Source organism: Chenopodium quinoa, unplaced genomic scaffold, assembly GCF_001683475.1.
Source record: "Chenopodium quinoa cultivar QQ74 unplaced genomic scaffold, ASM168347v1, whole genome shotgun sequence".
In the NCBI taxonomy this organism is placed as follows: domain Eukaryota; kingdom Viridiplantae; phylum Streptophyta; class Magnoliopsida; order Caryophyllales; family Amaranthaceae; genus Chenopodium; species Chenopodium quinoa.
In genome coordinates, this window is record NW_018743373.1 from 1,143,553 (window position 1) to 1,168,055 (window position 24,503).

A 24,503-nucleotide genomic window follows, 5' to 3' on the forward strand; every position below is an offset into this window, starting at 1 on the left:
ATAAACTCCTACAGTGGTATCAATTAGCCTCTTGCATGAACGCGCTAGATCATAATAATACGTTTTTTTTTATGCCCATGTTAATTTTATAATCAATTAAGAGGGAGAAATTAATTTAATTATGGTTCAATTATTATATTTAATGTGATTAAACTTTTGGAATCGAGTAAATGTGATTTAATTATGCTCAAAATAGCCATGAAGAGACCGAATTTTAGCCCTAAATTGTTCGAAATTTTCGAACCCCCTAACCCTATTTTTTGAAATTTTCGAAATTTATAGCCCTAAAATATGATTTTTGTGCTTGATTTTGATTTAATTCGATTTATTTTATGATTCATAATTTTAATCGGATTGATTTATGCATAAAAGTGTTTTGTGTATGATCATCAATTTAATTTTAAAAGTTAGAATTAAATTGGGATTAATTTTATGAAGAACCCTAATTTTAAGATTGAATGTTGATTTAATTTTAAATTTTTGGATTGATTTAATTTAATTTTAATAAATGTTATTTTAATTAAATTAAAAAACACAAAAAAAAATTATTTAAGGTCGGCAACCGCGGCTGGGTGGCGCAACCACGGCGGCTGCCGACCAGGTGCTGGTCCAAGAAGAAGGGGTAGGGGAAGGCGGCGGTCATGGTGGCTGAGGCAGCAGTTGTGCAAGCGTTGCACGCTGCTGCCGTGGCTGCCTCTGCTGCTGGTTGCTGCTGCCTTGCGGCAGTGGCTAGCTCTGGCTAGCCAACCACGGTGGCCAGCAACCGTGCAGTCACGTTTTTTCAAAAAAAAAAAAATTATCTTATTTTGAAAATTATTTCAAGATAATTATGAATTATTTTGGGATAAAATCAGTTTTATTTTGGATAAGTTAAAATATTTTGAAAATATGATCTTTTATTTTAAAAGATAAAATCGGTTTTATTTGGATAAAATCTTTTATTTTAGGATAAAATCAAATATTCAAAAGTTGTTATATTTGATATTATCCATATTTAAAGTTGTCAAATTGGTAATTATCCTAATTAAAGTGGTTAATTTTGGATAAGATTGATTAGGGTATTATGAGCATATTCCAAAAGGATAATAATTGATTTAAATAATGTGATTATCCCATAATTAGATTAAGATATAACTGATTTTAAAATTATTTGATTGGCTAGTAATTAGGATAGAATCTCCTAAATTTGTTAGGATAATCATGGAAGATTAAATATGATTTATCTTTCTAGATTAAAATATGATTTGATTCTATCTCATGACTAAATATAATATATGATATTTTATAAACGTTCGTGAATAATATATGATATTATCTAATTATGATTAAAATATAAGATATTTTAGGAAATGTGTTGACTTTATTATGAACATTCAATGTTGTAGTTTAGACAAACATGTTGAATGATTTATTATATGGCCCTTTTATAATATACTAGTTGTTGGCCCACGCGCTACGCGCGCGGTCCCCCAACGTGATTTCGTCTCCGTGATTAGTGTGTAATTAGTCGTAGTTTATGTGTTAATGTAATTTAATTTTGTTGGGTATGATAGATTGGAGGATTGGCAAATTGGGTATGTGGATTGGCAAATTATATATGGGTATGTTGACTAAAATCATTGAAAAGTACAAATTACATCGGTGAGTGGGTGATTAAAGGATTGGTAAATTGGGTGCTGTGATTTGAGGATTGGCAAATTAGGTGATGCGATAAAGGAGATTAGAGGATTAGCAAACTGGGTGGTGCGATAGGGCGATTGGAGGATTGGCAAATTGGGTAGTGCAATCAAGGTGATTGGAGGATGATGGGAAAACTATGTGGAGCGATCAAGGTGATTGGAGGATTGGCAAAATGAGGGTTGCGATCAAGGCAATTGGAGGTTTGAGTGGAGGATTGGCAAAGTGGGTGGTGTGATCAAAGCGATGGAAGGATTGACAAACTGAGTGGTGGTGTGATCAAGGCGATTGGAGGATTAGTATAAGGGAAGTTGATTGCATCAGTTTAATGTGTTAATACCAACCCTCACTCAAATTAAAATGAACATAGACAAGTGTGGTTAGACTCCTAATTTAAGGATTAGTATCTTGTATATAATACAAATACTTATTGAGATTAGTATATAAAATAAAATTTGAAAGTTACAAGCAAGAGAGGGAGGCCGAAAGAAAGATGGAGATAGAGAGAAGCTGGGAGAGATAGAGGGATCAATTTCTTCTTTCTTTTCTCCTAGACCCTCTCCCCTCCCCCCTCTCAATCTAGCACAACATCTTTGTTAAAAGTGCTTATATATAATTCATGTTGACTATGAGATAATCAATAAGTTTATTTCAAGTAAATCAATCTCTTTCCAATCTCTCCTTTTAGCACTTAATTCAAATAAATCAATCAGTTCAGTTCAATTCAGCTCAGTTCAGTTCAATTTAGTAAATGTGAACATGCCCTTACTCTTCTCCCAAACTCTCCTTTTAGCACTTGTTTCAAATAAATCCATCTCCTTCTCCCTCTTGCCTTGAGTCCTTTTTTTTTTTTTTTTTGAAACCCCTTGAATCCTCTTTTAGATTGACATAGATTTGAAATTCATATTCTATACAAAACTGTACTATTTCATACTGTAAGATATCTTCAAAAAATGTTTTTGATGACGATGCTAAGTAAATAATTATCTTTAAGGCTATTCGTTAATTATATAACATGAGTAGTTAGTTGAAACTTAAAACTGCTTGATGGCCTATATATATATTTTTTTCCTTCAAAATTTCTTCAATTAAAAAAATATATATTTTTTAATATTAAGAATTTTATCTAAATGTTCAACGAATGAGAAAGAGGATTAATTTTTAATAACTTACATAATAATGTTTTTGAAAAAATAAAAATTTATTGAAAAATTGAAAAACTAAAGAAAAATTGAAAATTTATGTAAGTTTTTTACATTACTAATGGCACATGTTATTTACAAAATTTCCTCAATTTTCAAATTGTAATCTACAAAATTTTTTCTACTCAATACAATCTGACCGGGCCCATCAGTCTCCAAATAAATAACCAACCTTCTGCCATTGAAACCTCGTAGTTGCTCAATTAAGTCGGTAGAAGAATGCAGCTGTGTAGAAAAACCTGAAATATTACAAAGACACAATTAATCTTTAAGTAGCCATAATATAAATTAGGTACTTGAATTATTCACCCTAAAAATGGCTTAAGACATATTTCAACAACCACTGAACAATTAAGATATGATGTTAGCTTAAACTACAACTGGATATCCAAAATTAATTGTCCTTATTCATTTCCATAAAGAAGTAAGACATTGCTTTTCCAAATTCTAAAATGAAAGCAAGTTTCGAAAAGAAGCATATACACACACTAACAATATTAAAAAAAAAACTAAAAAAAAACTATCAACTGAAATACGAAAAAGCTCCATATTCTAGAACTTGTGAACCAGTTAATAATTATAAGAGCACTAAAGTTAATAAGGTATTACCCCTTTTTCTCCCTTTTATTTAAAAAAATTATTTTATACCCCAAAGCCTGGTTATATCATCACCACAAACAAAAGTTAGCCTTTTGACTCTTACATAGAACACTTGGATCCACCTATACATATTTTCAAGCAGACAAGCACTTGATCTCGAGACCTTTGACAACAACCCTATATATTTGTAATTTGTCTATCTTATGACATTGCGTGTTCTGTTAGAGAAATAATTGGAGTGTGAACACTTGTTCCTGATTCAAATATCCGAATCTTTTTCGTTGATTCAAACATATTCAAGCAGACTGTATATTGTAGGAAATCAGGAACTTATCAACTATTCTGATTACATAGGATAATCGGTATAATTCAATGAAGTGTATTACCTTACAGACCATTCGATTTAATTCAAATGGAAGGAAGTCCCGGCTTAGAGTTGAAATTATACTTGCTGCTCTTTTTGGTAACCTAGGGAGATGTTGTGCAACATCCTTCGTCATTTAAAGAGGATTTGAGAGTGTTTACTGCCTGTGATCCATCTCCGACACCCATCAACCAAGCTTCTACTTTTCCCAGAACTATCTTCTGCAAGGAGGATCTTAATTCCTTCTAAGGACTTCTTCTGTTCACTCGAATTCTTTGCAAAATGCACATCCTTCCTTTCTTTAGAATTTAGAACTGCTGCTAATCTTTTGTTGTCGTCGAAATCTCTCAGACTAAGTATGACCCATACAACCTTAGAATTATCATCCCCCTCCCTCTCCCTCTCCCTTAGATTAATTATGACCCTCTCCTTCTCTCCATCCCCTCCCCTCCCTATCTCTTTACCTCTCTCCCCCTTGCCCCTTTATATTTCTTGGTTTTTCTCTATTTCCCTCTTTTTCAAACCTCCCTTTATTTCTTTTTCCTCCGACCTATCTTTCTCTTTATCACTGTATCTCTTTTTTTTCTCTATATTGGTCACACTTTTTCTTTGTTGCTCTATATATTTTCTCTTCCGACTCTTATTTATATACATCTCTTTCCCCCAAGCCCATTTTCACCCAGCCCCCCTCCCTCTCCCTCTCTCTCTTTCTCTCTCTCTCTCTCTCTCTCTCTCTCTCTCTCTCTCTCTCTCTCTCTCTCTTCTCCTACGAATTAAGTAAGGATTCCCAACTATTCAAATCCTAATTGCTGTGATAATGAGTCAATACTAACATGCTAAAGCTATATATGGATTACTGACCTCTATTCACACAAAGCAAATACATAAGAGAAGTTTAAATCTTGATGCAGCACTTTACCGAATAAGAATGGATCTTTCTCACTGACTATGATGAATATAAGAACCATGACAATACACAGAAATTTAATGCAGCAGATATGAAAAATCATCTAAATTAGAATGATAAGAAATCTACCTTTAAAAGATTCATTCATCTCCATATCTGATATACCATAATTAACTAAATTATTTGAGCACCCAAATAATTGTTTTACCGATAATAACAATGACCAAAGCATAGAATCAAATATAATACATTCTGCCGCACTTCCTATTTTCAAAACAAAATTCTGCTAATCCAAAATCCAACAATTAAACTAATTTCTATTTTCTTCTCACAATTAGTAGCTTAATTAGTTTTCCCTCTTTTTTAAACCTCTATCTCTCTCTCCTACGAATTAAATAAAGGATTCCCAAGTATTCAAATCCTAATTGCTGTGATAATGAGTCAATACTAACATGATAAAGCTATATACGGATTACTGACCTCTATTCACACCTGATCAGCTTTTTTAGACATAATGGAAGATAAAGAAGTACCAACTGGACAATGAAAACATCTGTGATTTATGAGCTAAGGGATATTTTCTTTGTTCAGGGTCTAAAGTCTTATCTTATTGCTGTCTTAAAATATCATGTAGCACCCAATACCTTTTAAAACCTTTGAGTTAAGATGCAAAATTGGGTTTTCTGACCTGCGCACTGGTTAAATGCAAAGCAGCTAAAAAATTGGGAGAAAGCAAGCTGGAATTAAAAGGATAATGAGACATGACGATGCACCAAAAAACTGTTATAGTGGACAACATTAACACTACCATCAGCATCCAAATTTCTGCGCTTATTTTGACTTTCTTCCAAACCAAAATTCTAAGCTGAAAATTATATCTTAGAAAGAACAAAATTCAAAATAATATGCTTACTTGCACTCTGTTATAAGCAGGTCAATAGCTTTATCCCTTTGTTTCTTGTTTCTGAGCAGGTCCTTTGGCACTGCTTCAAGGACTACTCTAGGTAAAATTTACACATCAATAGTCAAAGTTCATTCAAGAAAACAGATCATCCTAACTTAGACAATCCAGAAAGAATAAATAAGTGGGGAGAGAATAAATACATGTATATTTCAATTTCATTATAGTTGCTATAGGCACTTAATTATTAATCCTGATACAAAAAAGTATGCTGGGCGGAAAAGATGAAGTGACATGCAGAAAGAAATTTGAATGCATGACTCTGCAATATGAAATTTTCATCCAAGTACAATAAGCTGGCCTGTTACCTGAGCATTTCCTTTCAATCTCATCTCAGACATCCATCCTATATCAGCATTGTGTCTTCCCTCGAGAACTAACTTTGCCCCTTGACTGACCACATGTAAAATAATTTTTTTAAAAAAGGGTTCAAACACTTACAAAATCATTGTCAACAAGAAGACTACAAAAAAAAATCCTCTCTTTTCCTTTCTATTCATCTCTTACACACACAAAAGAGGAAAGAAATGCAGATAAAAACATATAAAATAATTTGTGTTGCACCCAAGGAAATCAAAGTATTTAGAAGAGGAAATAATATAAGAGCACAACAATTGTCATCTAATGAGTATAAGAGCTAGCTTGCAAATTGCAAAATGTGTTCACCACATCATACCTCTTAAGATCGTACCATACAAGAGATAGATGTGTAAACTTGGGGCAGAACCTTTTAGCTAGATCATAACCAGCCGAGTTCCTGCACCATTTGATTAGGTTGCAACTATTAGTATTGGAAACTGGTTTAGCAAAAACAAAAAAAATTGAGAAAGGCTTGATAGAAACCTAAAAGGAAACAAAGCAATAAGAAATCAAGGCTAACTCAATCACCAATATAAGGTTTATCAGCTGATTGCAAAGTTTGAACTTTAGTCCTACATTTGTTAAATAGTTGCTAAATTCGTTGCTTAGACAGGTTCCAAACCCCATTCTACGGAGAATATAGTGTTCTCCCAGAGGTCAGCACTAATCACACCAAAGCTAATATGAAAAACAAGTACAAGTTCATGTCTTTTTAGCTCATTGAGCTACCTTTCGGATTAAGCTCGTCTAAATTTTTTTTTTTAAAATGCCCAAGCACAAACACATAAAGAGCCATAACTAACCCAATAATGCAAATAATCCCAAGGTCTAATTGAATTACTTGAAAATAAGAGCACAACAATTGTCATCTAATGAGTATAAGAGCTAGCTTGCAAATTGCAAAATGTGTTCACCACATCATACCTCTTAAGATCGTACCATACAAGAGATAGATGTGTAAACTTGGGGCAGAACCTTTTAGCTAGATCATAACCAGTCGAGTTCCTGCACCATTTGATTAGGTTGCAACTATTAGTATTGGAAACTGGTTTAGCAAAAATAAAAAAAATTGAGAAAGGCTTGATAGAAACCTAAAAGGAAACAAAGCAATAAAAAATCAAGGCTAACTCAATCACCAATATAAGGTTTATCAGCTGATTGCAAAGTTTGAACTTTAGTCCTACATTTGTTAAATAGTTGCTAAATTCGTTGCTTAGACAGGTTCCAAACCCCATTCTACAGAGAATATAGTGTTCTTCTAGAGGTCAGCACTAATCACACCAAAGCTAATATGAAAAACAAGTACAAGTTCATGTCTCTTTAGCTCATTGAGCTACCTTTCGGATTAAGCTCGTCTAAATTTTTTTTTTTTAAATGCCCAAGCACAAACACATAAAGAGCCATAACTAACCCAATAATGCAAATAATCCCAAGGTCTAATTGAATTACCTGAAAACATTACTAATTAATGCAAAAAAACGGCGCAAAGCCATCAAAAGTGCGTATATTATACAACAATTTATAATGTGTATTCCGAGCATGGCTTTTGTTATATACTTTATGAGCAAACACATAAAGTAGCATGCTTCCATCAAAAGTGCGTCATCGCTTTCATACAAAACAGAATCACCCGAAAATCCAAAACGAGCTATCAAGAACAATCAATTACTATAAACAAGAATCCCTAATTAAAACTAAAATTTCAAGAATCAAATTAACAAACCTTCTCAAATTCCCGAGTCTTCTGAAAATCAACAGCAGAAGGTCCTGCCACAGAAATCGGCTTTCTCACTCCAAGTTGCTTCACCAATCCTTCTATACTCCCCATCCTTCTTCACTCAACAAAATTCTCTCAAAAATTCACCCAAATTCCCAAGAACAAACCCTAAATTCACAATATCTATCCTCACAACCAAGAGAACAATGAAAAATTCTCAATTTAAAGATGAACTGAACAAAAAAACCATGGGAATGAAGAGATAACTTATTAGCAAGTTGCTAAATAAGAGCCATTAGAAATACATCAATCGTAAAACTGCAGAAAACCCCAAAAGTAAATTCACCAAAGATAGCGCTTTCAACTGTATGCAACAAAGAGCATAATTACCACAAGCAAATAAAAAAATTGTATGTAAATAGTAACATAAATCCGCAAGCTTACAAAACAACCAACGCAATTTTGAAGTTTACATCTAAAAAAAACTTCACTTAAATCCTTGAAATTTTCAATAAAAAATAAAAAATAATCGACGAAGACCCCGTCAAATTTGAAATCGCTCAGCCAAAAGTAAGACAAATAATCCTTTAAATGAAAAATGAACAGAGATCCTAACATAATCGAAATCAGTAAGAACCAACAATCAAGAACATAAAAATTCAAAAATCAAATTATTAAGCTCAAATAGAGACCCTAACACAATCGAAATCAGTAAGAACCAACATTAAAAACATCGAAATTCAGAAATCAAAACACGCACAAATTAAAAACCAATTCCAAAACAAATAGCGATTTTTAAGAGTTTGAGTAAAAAGTAGCTCACAAACCTCTTGAAGCATCCAACCTCTTGAAGCATCTGGTTTAGCTTTTCAAGCTCCACAAAAGAAATCGAACACCAATCAATAAAAACAAAGGAAAGGAAGGAAGACATAGCTAATCAGGAAAGAAAGCAGGAAAGAAAGAGAGAGAGTAAGTTGCAAGAACACCGACAAAAAAGAGAAATAGCCACGCGTCAGCCCGCTGAGAGCACATGCAATGTAAAAGCAAAAAGACCGAAATAGCCCAGTCAACTTGGTCAATCAGAGAAGGGTGCTAAGGGGCAGGGAGGGCAAAACCGTCAATCTTCTGTTCATAAGGAACAGTAAAATTGCTACAGTCTTGGTGCTTGGGGCTTTTAGAAGGGTTATAGATGATATTATGTTGCTAAATATAGACTAGTATGGCCCATAGATTCTTAAATACGATCTGCGCATCGTGAAGTATTTTTGTAATCTAAATACGGCCTGCGTATCGTTAAGTATTTTTGTAACTTTTATTTAAAGTAAATAGAATAGTTATTCAAATAGTGTTAGTCCAAAAAAGCCCATGAAGTGTAGGCCCAAAGGAGCAAGGTGGATGGAGATCCATGATGATTCAAGTGGGAGCATTTTCATTTCTAGTTTTCTTAGGACTAGGGGGCCATACTAAGTCATGCTTTATTGCATTAGTAGATTATGCATGTTAGATTTTATTTATGTTGATTGATGATGCGCTAGAGTTCACTAAATAATCACAACATAATAAATCTAGGTCCTAGTAATATTGAGATTGCTTTTCCAATTAAAAACCCGATTAAACCTTTGATATTTATGATGGGTCATGCCAAAGCTGGGTGTCATATTATATCTTAGGGGAGTGGGGGTCAAACAAATTTTACACTTTTAATTGGTTATGCTCAACAAGGTTACCTAAAGAGTTTAGAACCTTGAAGCAACGGGAAATAATTAAACATGTGATGATTAATTATTCAACCAAGAGTTACAAGAGTTGTAATCAGTAAAGAGTTTACTCACCTTGAAAATGTAATGGTTGATGGTAGGGCCAAAGTCTGGTCAATTATTGCACAAATAAAGGATCTTGGAATCACTTAAAATTCAATTGGGATCAATTAATTATTGAATAAAGTATTTTAAAGTTACCAAATGAATGCGTTTATGGTACTTTAATTTTAAATTAAACATAATTTTTAAAATTTGCCTTATTTTGACATAGATGGGTAGCTGTAACAATGATGACAATTCTTTACCTCCAACGATGATAACAAGGCTTAACTTTCTCAACTTCAATGATTGGGAAAGCGAACTTAGAAGTGTTCTAAGGAACGAAAATCTTGAATTTCGTTTAGACTTACCAATCGAGGGCAGATTTAGTCCAGGCATGACTCTTGAGAAGCATTTGAGAATTGTTTCAGATTGTGAGAGAATTGCGCATATGATGCTATCTTCTACTCCAGAGGATTGGGCTAAGCTAAAAGATTTATGAACTATGAACCTTATCTCTTATTCAAGTGCTTACGTGATGTCTGCTATGGAATTCTAAATTCCCATGTTGATGGAGAAATGGATGAAAACGTCAAGGAAATCATTAATATGGTTCCCAAGAATGACGACTGCTGGACTGGCAGTATTAGGTTTGAAACCTACAAGATTAATGGCAAGATAATTTTGAGAAAACTCTTGCCAGGCCAGTCAGTACAGATTCATGTGGATACGATGGTTGAACTATTTGACCGCATGAGTATGTTAGGGAGACCATATGAAGATCATCAGGTTCATGATATAATTCTGCATTCCTTACATGATGGTTTTGACCTAGAGAAACTTTGTCAAGATGATGAAGATTCTGCAGTCAAATTAGTTGATTTACTCAAGAATCATGCTGAGGATTATCTGAAAGGAGAATAAGCCAGTGCTTGAACAAGAATGTCCTCACTAGGATTAAGTGACAGGTAAGAGTTACCTAACACTCTTGTTATAAACATTTTAACTTTCACTTAGGTATGTGATACCAAGTTGCAGAGCTTAACATTATGAATGTTGCGCAGGAACTGCAAACAAGTGAAGCTAGCATGGAAATGGAGCTTGAAGGTGCACTAGAAGTTTTGAATAACCATAAATAGCTTCATAGTTTTAAATTTTGATTAGTTTATCATGATTTTAGAACAATTTCCAGTTTTGATGAGACAATATTTCGGTTTTCTTATTTTGAATACTGAATTTGGTTTACTTGGCTTGGACAAGTGTTGATCCATGATCAAGGTAATAAATTGTTTTCATTTTGCTAGATATGAGTTAATTAAGTTTTATGACATTGATATAAGTAGATCAAAAAAGTAAAATTTAGATGATTCAAGTACACTTATTTATAACAAGTAAAGTTAGGTCACATTAACCATTTGCACATCCAAAGTTATGGATGGACTCTTATTCTTATATGATTATGAATCACTTGAGAATTAGAAGTCATGCTTGATAAGTTAGGATGACCAAGTTGCCTTTTAGTAGAAAGGGTAAAAGAAGCTAAAAATGACCTTTTGGAACTTATACATATGATGTATGTGAACCAATAAGTTCAAAATTAGCAAAGAGATTTAACTACTTCATTGCTTTTTCTAACGATTTAAGTAAATATATTGATAATTACTTAATGAAGTAAAGCTTGGAAACATTGAAATGTTCAAAATTCCAAAAATGAAATGTAAAATCAGTTTGAGATAAACAATTTAACACCACAATATGATTGTTGTGATAAATATCTAACTCAAAAAGGAATGATCATCTAAAGGGAATTGTTGAATTAATCCACAATCCAGAAACATTACAATTAAAGTGTATGTTTATGAAGAAGGAATCAAACTTTGCTTACCATTGTTCGATCCAAGATTTAATGATTTACAAATATCATTTTGAGGACATGCATTACAACAACAATTGTGAATATACTAAACAGGAAACTTAACCAAAGTAGTAGAAAAGATATCATAAAAGTTATGATTTGGAAATGTTCCAAAAGTTATTTTTTCTAAACAGGATTAAGGGTTATGAAATCGATGGAAAATGTTTACAAAGATGACATAATGCACCTTAAATCACAAAAATAGTTCTTCATGGGTTTTCTCATGGAAACTAAGAGATATTATTCCTACAATCGCGTAGGTAATGTCTTTATAGAAAGAATGTCTTCCTACAAAGCCAAGTGGGATAAAGTTAGATCTCGATGAGATTCGAGACGAGCAACAAATGGATGTGGATAACACTACATAAGAAACGAAGGCATATGAAATCAGCTAATTTGATAAAACATGTGTCGAAGCAAGCTAATTCCACTAGCGAGGCTTCTATCGTCCCACTAGAATGAAAGGATTCAAAGAGTTGAAGAGAATAATTCTATTGTCGCTCATACCTATCGTAGGATACTTGGGATCAAAACAAACAATTTGTTGAAATTATGAGAAAAGGTAGATTCTAAAATTTTCTTATTAGAACGATTAGAGTCCATGGCCTACAAGCAAGCTTTGGATAAGTGCCAACTCAGGAAATGGCTTAAAACCATGAAATCCAGTATGGAATCCATGTTTATAAAAATGTGTTAGTCCATAATAGTCTTACAAATAGGGTCAAACCTATTAGTTGAATTGGGTAAGCCTATTCGGATTATTCTAGTTATGGATATCAAAATCACCTGCATGAAATGTTCTTGGTGGTGAACATGTATGTGATACGACCTAAGAGTTTTGAAATCCAGAAATTCCTAGAAAGTTTTGCATACTTCAGAAATTCATTTATGAATTGAAGTAAGCATCAGGGAGTTGGAACATTAGTTTTGATTAGGCAATCAAACAGTTTGATTTCCTTAGTAGAACGAAAAGGGAATCTTGTAGAGATAAGAATTTTAGTGGGAGCAATTGGATTTCTTAGTCTATTATGTAGTTGACATACAGTTCATATGAAATGATATATCAATGCTTGAATAAATCAACAATGGTTAGAAAGATTGTTTCAATATGATAGACTTAGGAGATGTTGAGTACATATTGGGAACTAAGATCCATGAAGTGAATCTTGAAGAATGATTGGAATGAATCGAGAGACTTATGTTGATAAGGATCTTGACAAGTTCATGAAGCAAGACTCTAAGAGAGGATGTTTTCCCATATTTCATGGTATTACAATCAGTAAAACTCAGTGCCTTCAAAAGCTAATAGAGTTGAGTTTTATGGATAGCGTACCTTATGCTTCTGCAAAAGGGTTCATTATATGTGCCATGAAATGTACAAAGCAAGATGTTGCATATGACTTGTGCATGTGTATCAGGTTTCAAGCAAATTCAGAATAAGCATACGGAGAATTACCAAGAACAGATCCTTGAGTACTTGAGAAGCACTAAAAGGAATTCTTCTAGCTATTATGTTTAAATGGTAATTTAAGCAAGTTGTCAAAAGGTTACACGAATGCAAGTTTTCTAAACAGTCAAGATGATTCTAGATGGTGTCTAAATTCATATTTTTGTCTGGATGGAAAAGGACAGTGAGCTTGAAGAGTTCAAAGCAGAGCACTGTTGCATACTCAATGTCAGAATATGTGTATTAAACTATAGTAAGATAGTTACAGAGGAAGTTCGGATTAAAATGTCATGTGACTAACAGGTCACCTTTGCCCAAAAACAAAGGAGCCAGAGTCATGTCGCAAATCCAAACAAAAGGATATGAGATATCACCTCAATTATGAGATCATTGACCAACGGAAGGTCGTGTTCTGCAAAGTTTTATTATGAGTGAGAAATCACTAAACCCCTTCCATGGACTAAGGTATGAGAGTCATATTAAAGTCTTAGGATTGAAGCAAGTTATGTAATTTAAGTTGTATATGTTTTGAGAAAACATGTTATATGAGAAATGCATCAATTTGCAGAATTATGTTTAAAATAGAAATTATTATTTCTCTTATTTAATTATGGTTTTGGAAATTAAATAAAATGTCCAAAATAATTATGAATTGATGGGCTCATCAGGTTGATGATCTGGTGAATTGAAACCCCACAGGTGAACAAAATTCATATATTATTTAAAGTTCCTAGTTCGAGATCATTAAAGTGGACATAAATGATTTCAATAAATGAACTAGCTTGTAAGATTGATTGGATAGCGCAGTTTCATGGGCTATAGGGGCATGGTGATGCTCGGTCAATCACTTGGATATGCATGAATGATGCATGATTGAACTACTGACCTACTTTGAAGTTCAATTATAGAGCTTCCGTTTATATTAGTGGATTCCTTTGACATGAGTGGAACATTGATTTCATTCAATGGATGTTGTGACTGTGGTACACTTAAACGTCTAGCCGTAACCGGAGATTATAAAGGGTGTTTCCCGGTTATTTCAGAAGTTGAGTGGGATCGGAGTCATGTTACCACAAGATTGGATAGAGTCTACCTATTAAATTAGGAAATGTGTCATGGTCGCTTGAAGAGGGAGAATTCAGAAAATACGTGGCCGCTTTCAAATGCATTACAAAGTAATCATTTGTTTTTGTAATTCTAACTCAGATTTCAAGAAACGATTTGTAGATTAATATGATCTCGACATGTGATGCAATCATATCATCAAATCGACACATATATTTACTTAAGGAATTTGAATATTGCACCCTTGTCTCAGACAAGTGGGAGATTGAAGGAGTTATGTCTTCGTCATGTGCAATTACTAGATATATAATTGGATCAAATTATGGAGATAATTAAGTTCGTACATTTGGGTCGTCGTTTTGCCATAGCTAGAGGTACTAACGATCTTTGGACTAGTAAAATAGCCCAAAGCCCAATTGGACGGATCCTATAAGGTCACACAAAGGGGCTAGATCGAGAATTAGAGGACAAGGCCCATCATGGGCCTCATCACTCTAGATGGCCGGCCATGTAGAGGATTAGAAGGAGTTTTGGGCTTAGTGCCGTAGTCTAATTATAATGAGATTATAAATAGACTAGGTGCCTAGGTTTGCAAGGATAGATGGAATTAACTGATCAGTGTGATCAAACCCTAATTAGCAAACACGAAACCTAACCCCTCTCATAGTCCTCTCTCTCACGGCTCTCTCCTCCTCATTGGCGTCGGTGGTGTCTCGTGGTGGTGGTGGTTCGTGCGGTGGTCGGTTGTCCATAAAGGTGGTGATCGCGGTTTTCCTCAATCACTCGACCAATTTAGTATTGGTGGACGGCTCGTTCGAATCTCGTGGACTAAGTAGAGGAGCAACGCTTAGGGATCTATTCTCTTCCTGATTTACCTGTCGAATAGCTTCGTGGAATCCACGCGTCAAAGGTATGATTATGTGTCTTGTGTGTTATGCATGTGATTCTTGGGATTGGTACTTGATTGAATATGATTCATGTTATTTCCGCTGCGTAGTACCTATAAACTCCTACACAACCCAGACCTTAATTTTAATTGAGGTATTAAGAGATCAAGAAGCTAAGCAGCAAGCCATTGATGAGTAAAACATTGAACTTCGCCATTATCCTTCTGTTAATGTAGTAAAAGCTCGAATTTCGAGTAAAACCATTGATGAGTAAAACATTGAACTCCGCCATTAACAACTCGAATTTCGAACTCCGCCATTGAAATTTGCCATTGATGAGTAAAACCATTGAGTAAAAGCTTAAATTTCGAGCTCGATTTGCTTTTGATAGAGAAATGATTCTTGAACTCTGCCATTAACAGCGTCAACCACTTGCTTTTCTTCACTTCCTTCTTCGCTTTCTCTAATCAACAAAATATTAATCGATTCAAATTACATGAGTTCAGCAACTAATAATGTGAGTTGCAGAGAAAGATGAGAGATATAGTAATTGTTGTGGAGAAAGAAAGAGAAGAAGGAAGGAGGGGTTTTAATACTTGACCATTATACTCTAATTTCTGATATATTTAACCAATTTTCTGATATACTTCCTCTGTTACACATTATGTAAAACAAAGAGGTGTGCACATTTCCCAAGAAAAAATAGAAAAGCCTAATTAACAAAGTAGGGACATGTGATTAGAGTAAAGTGGATGATTAATTAATTCAACCCACACCACCATCCACCAGGCCACTTGCCCGCCACACCACCACCCACCAGGCCACTAACCCGCCACACCACCACCCACCAGACCACTAGATCGCCCATAGCACCACTGCCAAATCGTCCCATCGATCCACCCACGCACCCCCAGCACACCAGGCCGCTCAGAGCCCACTCCACCGAAGAAAACCACCTTAGCCACAGACCCACCACACCACCACCAAGATCTCGACTTTCGCCCACCTCGTAAACCACCAAAAAACCACGCATATCCAAATAAACCCTTCCAAAAAACCTCAACCACCATCTCGAAATACCCACCTTACCTCCCTAATTAGTCGTACCCACCCCAAAAACCACCACCTCCAACTGGAAAAATCGAACACCATGAATCCTGACCCTAAAAAAACAACCCTAATAATACAAATGAAAAACCATTACCTTCACACATCAATTGAACACCATGAAATCCGACTCTATCATCAATTTAAGATTTATTTGGTCAAATTTAACCACTAAAATTCTAGATCTAGAACTTTTATGGTTAAATTTGACCATAAAACCTTCACATTTGATTTTTAGTGACAAAAATGAAACAAAAGGAGAAGGAAGAGAGAGAAAGCGGTGATGGCGACAAGCATGACAATGGCAGCGACTTCCGACGAAGCTGGTTGTTGAATTTGAGGGCCTGAGGGGAAATGAACAAAGAGAGGGGGAATTTATGGGTAGATGAAGATAGAGTGGATCAGAGATCGGTACGGTGGTAGTGGTGGTGGTGGTTTGGTGGTGGTACGGTGTTTGCCATTGAAGGTGATGGTTGAATGAAGGAGATGGTTGAAGGAGATGGTGAGAAATGAAAGTACAAGGGTTGATTGGGGTTGGAACTTGGAAGAATGAATCTGATTAGTTTGGGGTTGAATTAGGTGTAAATTATTAGATTAATTAGAATTATCAATAACCTAATAATATATGTTTTAATGTGTTAATTGAATTTTAGTAAGGGTATGTTGGTAATTTTATTCAATTTTTTTTACTAAAATAGGAAAGTTTCAGTTTGTTGCACATAATGTGTAACTTCCGTTTTTGGAAAATGTTGCACATAATGTGTAACGGAGGAAGTATATAACATATTTTCTGACAATTATAAATTTATAATATAGTATCTGATATTTATAATTTAATATCTGACCATTACAATCTATTTTCTGATCATTATAATCTAATATCTGACTATTATTATCTAATTTCTGACCATTAAGATTTGTTTTTTCCACATTTTTTTTTTCTGTTTGTATGACCGAACTCACGTGAGTCCGTTCTACACAAAACTGTTACAATTTTAAAAGTTTTGGGAAAAACTAGGCGGTAAGATTAAACAAAAAAAAAAAAAATACTTGAGGTGGTAATTTCAAATTTGACAACAATACATGGTGATAATTATCAAATTTACCTTTAAAATATGCATGAAACCTTAAATAATGATTAAGATTATTATTTTTAATAAGCTCATAAAGTTTTAAATTTATGAGCTTTTTTGTACTAAATATAGAAAAAAAGACGTTAAAGTGTATATTTTCTTGTACTTTTTTCTAGTTTTCCATAAAAATATTAAAAAAAAAGAATTCTTTTATTTTAAAAAATTATTAAATCGGTCCAAAGCGGTCCAGTCCGAGTTTTGGACCGATTCTTTCGATCTGGTCCGAGTTTGGTCCTAGCTTAATCGGTCTAGTCTTCAGTTCATAAAATTCTCATTTTCGATCATCGGTTTGGTCTGGGTCTTGAACTGATGAGCAACCCTAATGGTAATAGTTATACAATGTGAATTGACTAGCTACACATAAAACTTTTGGGTAATTTTTTTCTTCTTCAACATTAAAAAAGAAAAAAAAAATGGTAACTTAAAGAGGGTAAAATAGTCTAATCAAAATTTTTATCAACCAAAGCATTTTTCATGTTCATTTGCACTGGATCGCTACACCCTTCCCTAGTTCCCTCTCTTTCCTCCGTTGAAGAGTCTTCTGAGCTTTCTCTCCTCCATTGAAGCGTATTCCGAGGTAAGCTCTTTTGTCGTTTCTACCCTTTAAATATCAATTTCACAATCTACTTTTAATCGTTAATTTTATTGTCAGTTAAATCAATTTAGGGTTCTTCTGAAGTGGGTTATTGAACTATTAATTTTAATAAGAGCTGACTAGAAATTTCGTTGCTATAATGTTTCTATTCATTTTCTTAATCTGGAAGAATTACATTTGATGATTGAATAAAATTTGGTTACTATTTTGTTGCAGAACCCTTTAATATTAAGACATTACTATGAAAAAGGGAATTTTTAGGGATTAAAAATTGGTAAATAATATTTTCCAGGGAGCTTATAACAAGATTTTTCCATGAAATTGTTTATGATTTATGATAATTTGTACTGGAAAAGTGACTGGTGAATATTTTGATGCCAAGTTGGTTTTTTCTGTAAGAAAGGTGGTTTTTAGGTGACAATGTGGAGCAATGGAGTATTTTGTTGGCTCCAGCGGTCACCGTATATGCAATATACTCCGTTCATCCGAAAGTAGTTGTCACGTTCGTAGTGTGGTAATGTAATATAGAATATAGATTAGCAATGTGACACTATATCAGGACATGTGGGGAGGCTAAGAATGACTAGGATCATAGTTGCTTTTATGAGCTAACTTGAAAGCTAACCAAACTGATTTTGATCGCTGCATGATTTGCGCCCATGCTGCCCGTCAAGAGCAATGAAGTATCTTTTATGGATCGTATTTTAACTCATCACTGCTGTACTGTTGAAAAAAATAGAAGAGAAATGGAGTGTTTTCTTGCTAATTTAAGGCCTATTAATTTGCCAATTGGCTTCCCAATATTGATACGTTTTTATTTTCTTGGGAGAAACCTGGCTAGATATCTATTTCTGGAATATGGGTATGTTGCTAATTTCAGCTTTTGTAAGGCCCAGACCCATCCCATTACTCTTAACAGTCTGGAAAATATCTTGGCTTTATAAGAGTAGTTGGTGGAGAAGATTGCTGAGGAGGTTCAAGATTAAAGTGAGAAATGAGCTTTTCTCAGTTTTCTGGTTTGCAGATTGTGTAAGAACTCTGATGTTTCCTCATGAGCTGTTTACAACTAGTAGCTTATTCTAAAAGGCAGTGGCTATTTAAGGCTGGACTTTGGTAAAAATTTGAGTTAAGGCTGGACTTTTGCGAGCATTTGAGACTTATGTTATATATACTCAACTATGGAATTACCATGTCTTTGCCTTTGAAATTCTATGCCGGTAGAAGTTGCCATGTCATGAAATTTAGGTGTTGTTTGTTCTATCCTCTGATATGAAAGAAGAAATAGTGGAAAGAGTAAAGAAAGTTAGATAGAGAGGAAATGAAGGGAAATCACATGTGGAGGGGTTATGTTAGATGTGCTTTGTCACCATTTATAAAGCTCATTAACTCTGAGCATAGTCACTTTATTAGCTAATTCCCCCTTGAACCTTACATAATTCACTAATCTCTGCTGAACCAAAACAATCAAATTATACATGAAAGTGGTACATTTTTTGTCTGATTTTATTGAATTGCATACCTGTACCCAATCTCATACTAGTGAATTAAATAACATTGGGGTATTGTGCATGTGTGCAGGTCAAGATTGTGCCAATGGACAATATTGTAGATGCCCTAAATTCTGCATATCAAGAATTTCTTTCTGCTGCTGCTGGGGTCTTAGAGGCACAAGAAGCATCTGAAAGTTACAAAACACCAATTACAGATACTGCCCTGGAGAGCTTTAAACAGCGGTGGGAACTATTTAGGGTGGCTTGTGATCAAGCTGAGGAGTTTGTAGAGTCTGTTAAGCTGAGAATAGGATCAGAGTGTTTGGTGGATGAGGCCACTGGCTCAGTGGCTGGGAAGCCTGGCCAGGCTATTGCTGGTCTTCCACCCATAAGTGCTGTAAGGTTAGAACAAATGAGTAAAGCAGTGAGATGGCTTGTGATTGAATTGCAGCAGGGTTCTGGAAGCAGTGGTGGGTCGTCCCACCCCAACTCTTCTGCTCCTTTTGATGCTAGGTTCACAGAGGATACTGCTCAATAGGTATGTGTGATTGGAAATTTAATGTCTTTTTGTTTGAAGCATAGACACCTAATGCATAGTGCTTTGAGAACTTGGGATCCTAAACAGTGGTTTATGCAGCATTGATGGATGCACTTTCATCAGGATACTAATTAAATGTATTTATAAATGGTAATTATTGACTTTGGGAAGCTCAAATTAGTTAATAGTTCTTCTTTATGACCTTGTGTACAAATAGGCCTCTGATAGGTTATTACAAGGGAACAAAAGCCTAAACCTGTTATCCACTTATCCTACATAAGTTGATGCTTCATGTATCAGTTATAAGATTTTCATCTCACATTTGAGTTCATAAATGATGATTAATTCTTTCATAGATCTTATAAAAAAAGGAAAATCTTCTCATGAGGACTTTGTGGAAGATAAAATCTCCCATGACTCCATGAATAATATATTATGCTGTATACAAATGATGAGCTGTTTCTGTATATAGTTGAGAGTCTTGATACTACTACTTTTATGCATGCTTATTGTGTCATTTGACTATTTTGAGAAAGGATGTAGATCTTGGTTGTTATTATCGATATTGATGATGAGGTCCAATGAAGAGCACAGTGGGAGCTGCTCCATTTCCCATGGGTTATATATACAGTTTTGACGCCCAGTGAGGAAGAATGTTTTTTTTAGGGCCTGGAGTGAGGAGAAAATGTTTTGTTGGATTGTTGTGCCTAATGACCTCAGTAACCCCCTCCCTTTTCACCCAAAAATGTCATGTTTAGGTTAATTGGATAAGAAAGTCTATGAAACAGGTTTTTTTTTTTTTTTGGTTGCTTAAGTTTGTAAACAGAAACATTTCCAAGTTTCCAACATGGGGACACCTAAAAGGAAATGGGTGAAGAAATTTGATAGGATTGAGTCCAGCATGATTGACTGAATCTTCGAGGGGGTTGGAACTTTGGAAGGACCCGATCAAGGAATAGAAGAAGGATTTGAGAATCTGAGCTAGAGTGTCTGATGAACTTTGCATCCTCTTTCTCTCTCTCTTACTCTCAAGTTTTAGGACAATTTCTTTTTTTCCCATGTTGGTTTGCTTTCCAGTTTGCAAGTCTCTAAGACAAATACACAAGCTCAATAGTAAAGTTATGTTTGGGCTTGTGAGTGTTTACCGTTTATGATGAATAATTCAAAAGTTGAAAGGAATTACATATGTAGTAAGAGACCTATTTCTTACTGTATGAGAGGTATTCTTGCACTATGTATTCAACTAGGCCAATCCTTCATGAATGAAAAGGGAGAAATCTACTCCTAGTCTTAGGTTCACATTCAGGCAAGTGCTCTATGTCCTTTCATTTACTAAATACTAAACTTGCTTATGTGGTAATATTGTTTCCTTTACTTCTTTAAAATTTGGCCCACACCCACCCACTCTCATTTATCTGTCCGTTTTTCCACTTTCTGTAAAACAGTTTTTAAACCCACTTTCTGTAAAAGGGGATGGATGAAGTAATTTCTATAATCTTTCTGGGGAGAACTTATTTCTGAAACTGGGGCATCCTTGAACAGGAGTGCTGAAGCTTAAAGATTGCAGATTTTCTCGTTTATTATTTTTTGTTGTCGCCTTCATAAAACTTATAGTGCTCAATTGTAAAGGAGATATAGGAGCAAGCAGTACCAAATACGCACAATGAGCTAGCTTATGTGCTAGGATTAAATTTACTAGTAGAAGTACTTGCAGAACAGCAGAAGTAAACTGAGAGAAGGGTGGATACTTCTGTTCTGGTTATGGATGTATATTCTGGTATCTTAGTAGGCTATATCTGCTGTCCAGCTGAATGAATTTGATAAGATATTTTTTTTTGGTCAAAAGCATAATTCTACTCCTTGTCTTTCTATATTATAGTAGGGGGACCTGGTTAAAATGGTAGAAATAACATATGCGCGTTATTGTGCATGAGCTATGCCATTTTAGTTTGGAATTTTATACTCAAATGGATCTCTTAACCTATTAATTGTTCTTTCATTTCTTTTACTGGCAGATCGAAGAAGACACAAATGTTTTCACAAGTGAGGTCATGGTGTTTGTAGGACTCAACAAATACACTGCAGTTGAGACATCAGCCCTTTGGTTTGTGCTGAATTTTGTTAGATATGCTGGGAAGAATTTGCAGGTTAATACAGGAAGATCTCACATAACTTAGTAGTGTCTATAGGTTGTATTACAAAAATTGCAATAGCTTTTGCAGTATGTGTATTATTTTTCTTAACTATTTGTGGGGAAACAATTATGAAGTTGAAACTATACTGAATTACTGATTATAATCTGACATGACTTGCTTAATTACAAGAGTAACAACTAACAAGACTTGTTGTGATTTAGTACACGTGACTAATTTTCTGGTTGTTTGATCATTAGTACATTAGATATAACTTCCATTCGCTGGTTAACTTCCATTAGATATTTAGATATAGTTTGCCAAATCTGTGACGGCGGAATGCTGTCACAATATCCCTTGTGCTCGGTTTTTTTGTTTTTAAAAAAAAAATCCCTTGTGCTCAATAAAACATTAACATCCAGAAAGTGATTTTTTGTGTTAATAGTAGAGGGAGTTTATTGCAAAAGAAAAAAAAAAAGAAATTTTCATTGGTACATCCGTGGTTTTGACTTTTTCCATTATACACTCTTAAATTTTTTGTCTTCCCAACGGTACACCCGTGGTTTGGCCTTTTTCCCAACCGTGACTAACACCGTTCAAAAGTATTTCACTAATTTAAAATAAGTAAGGAAAAGATTATAATACCCCTTTTAAACATTTAATGTTTCGATTTGCGTGTCGAAAATTATTCGATCAAAGTTTTGGAAGTCATGTTAGTCCTTAAGGATCCAAATTAACCTCGAAATTAGCAAAAAAAAAATAACGCAAATGTCTCATGTGCGCGTAAAAAAATGTCTCGGTTTGTGTGTCATTATTTTTTTATGATAGTAGTTGTTCGGTTAAGGTTTAAGGAGTCATTTTGACCCTTTTAGGGTCTAAATCGAACTCGAAATTGTCAAAACATTAACGAAAATGTCTCGTTTTGCGTATGATAACAAAAAAATAAGAAATATCATGACGTGCAAAATGAGATATTTTCGTTAATTTTTTAACAATTTCGAGTTCGATTTAGACTCATAAAGGGTCAAAATGACCCCTAAAAGTTTAACCGATAAATTATTATCACAAAAAAGTAATGGCACGCAAATCAAGACATTTTTTGACACACATATTAGACATTTGCGTATTTTTTTGCTAATTTCGAGGTTAATTTGGATCCTTACGGATTAACAAGACTCCAAAACTTTAACCGAACAATTTTCGACACGAAAATCGAGACATTAGATGTTTACAAGGGGTATTATAGTATTTTCCTTAATTATTTTAACTTAATGAAATACTTTTTAACGGTGTTAGTCACGGTTGGGAAAAAGACCAAACCATGGGTGTGCCGATGGGAAGACAAAAATTTAGGAGTGTATCAATGGGAAAAGTTAAAACCACGAGTGTACCAATGTGAATTTCCAAAAAAAAAAAACATGGAAATGAGCAGAGAGTTTTCAAACCGGGGTTCGTGTGACAACATTAATTCAAAAGATGTTTACTATCCAAAATCGATTTCTGACAAATACCGTCACTTCAAAGGACTTGTTGGATTTGGAAGGAGAGGTAAAATATTGATGTTCAAATCGGGTACAAAACTAAGTGTTTGGGTCCAATTATGTCTAATGGGGCCCGATCCATAAATGATTAAATCCAAGTCAAGGTCAAGGCCCAAGCCTCCAATCCTGCCAAGTCAAGCTCAAGTCAATGGCCCAAGTCATCATGGTCAGCCTATACGATCCCAAGCCCATCTCTTCTCCTTGTTATGCTAAGGTATAAAAGCTTTCAATTACATCATTTATCATTCATTCACATATAGCCTCAAGTAAACAATACTCTTGCATAGCTTTCTCTCTCTAAACACTGTTTGACTTCGGCATCGGAAGGGCCTTCCTCGGCACAACCCCCGAGGCCAGTTTACGTGTGTTTGCTGTGCAGGAAACCCTCGGCCCAGCGTCATTTGGACCGAGTTCAGTCTTTAACCGCATATTCGGACCTTCGGCAAGGTCCCATTTCTTTCACCCGAAACAATTTGGCGTCGTCTGTGGGGAAGACTTTCAAAAAATCTTTAAGCCAATCTAAATCGTTCTACCAAAATCTTAGTATCAATGGCTAAGAATCGCAAGAACAAAAATAGCGGTGCTTCCCCCTCACGGAAGCGCCGAATGGCTCAGGGTAAGAGGGCCCTTGGGTCAGGGTAAGAGGGCCCTTGGGTCCTCCTACTCCAACACCATCGCCTTCACTGGAACGGAACTCTTCTAAGGGTGCCAGTTCGGGAGGGGCGTGTCGGGAGGAGTCCCTTTCTCCCATAATCCAATCTCAGCACAGGCCAAGTCCTCCTCGGCCCAACGCTGAAAATCAGTCCAACCACAAGACTCAATCAATCGCTCGGAGTAAACCTTTGAGCACCCACTCTCGCTCTCACACCCAGCCGAGGACGCCTTTAACGGGGCCCAATTCGGAAGAGGTAGCGAGGGCTTTGGCGGTACTCATGGACGCCATGAGGGCCCAAAACATGCCACCTCCATGCGACCAAACTCCTCTGCAAACCAGGCACCAGCGGAGAAGGCTCGGCCAGGAGGGGGAGAGACCTCCCTCCTTTAGGGAGTTGGCAGAGTGGGAAGA

General features: G+C 35.1%; 2 protein-coding genes across 9 annotated transcripts; one reads left to right on the plus strand and one right to left on the minus strand.

Annotated features, from left to right (window-relative positions):
* Nucleotides 1-2,898: 2,898 nt before the first annotated feature.
* Nucleotides 2,899-8,865, minus strand: LOC110738126 (chitinase domain-containing protein 1-like). 8 transcript variants are annotated; one of them, XR_002514567.1, is made up of 7 exons: nt 8,616-8,846; nt 7,795-8,152; nt 6,996-7,076; nt 6,388-6,468; nt 6,020-6,104; nt 3,866-5,745; nt 2,899-3,118 (listed from the first exon to the last, which is right to left on the minus strand). XR_002514567.1 is itself a non-coding variant. In XM_021918491.1 (6 exons), the coding sequence occupies exons 1-5, from the start codon at nt 8,717-8,719 to the stop codon at nt 5,674-5,676; spliced, it is 423 nt and encodes a 140-aa protein (XP_021774183.1). In that variant the 5' UTR covers nt 8,720-8,858; the 3' UTR covers nt 2,899-3,118; nt 5,664-5,673. The 8 variants fall into 8 exon arrangements, 2 of the variants coding, with proteins under 2 accessions (XP_021774183.1, XP_021774184.1); XR_002514568.1 differs by having other exon boundaries at nt 7,795-7,971; nt 8,616-8,845; XR_002514565.1 differs by lacking the exon at nt 7,795-8,152 and having other exon boundaries at nt 3,866-5,750; nt 8,616-8,865.
* Nucleotides 8,866-17,534: 8,669 nt separating this feature from the next.
* Nucleotides 17,535-22,084, plus strand: LOC110738128 (mediator of RNA polymerase II transcription subunit 32-like). The gene is made up of 3 exons (XM_021918493.1): nt 17,535-17,718; nt 19,315-19,764; nt 21,780-22,084. The coding sequence occupies exon 2, from the start codon at nt 19,330-19,332 to the stop codon at nt 19,762-19,764; it is 435 nt and encodes a 144-aa protein (XP_021774185.1). The 5' UTR covers nt 17,535-17,718; nt 19,315-19,329; the 3' UTR covers nt 21,780-22,084.
* The last annotated feature ends 2,419 nt before the right edge of the window (nt 22,085-24,503 follow it).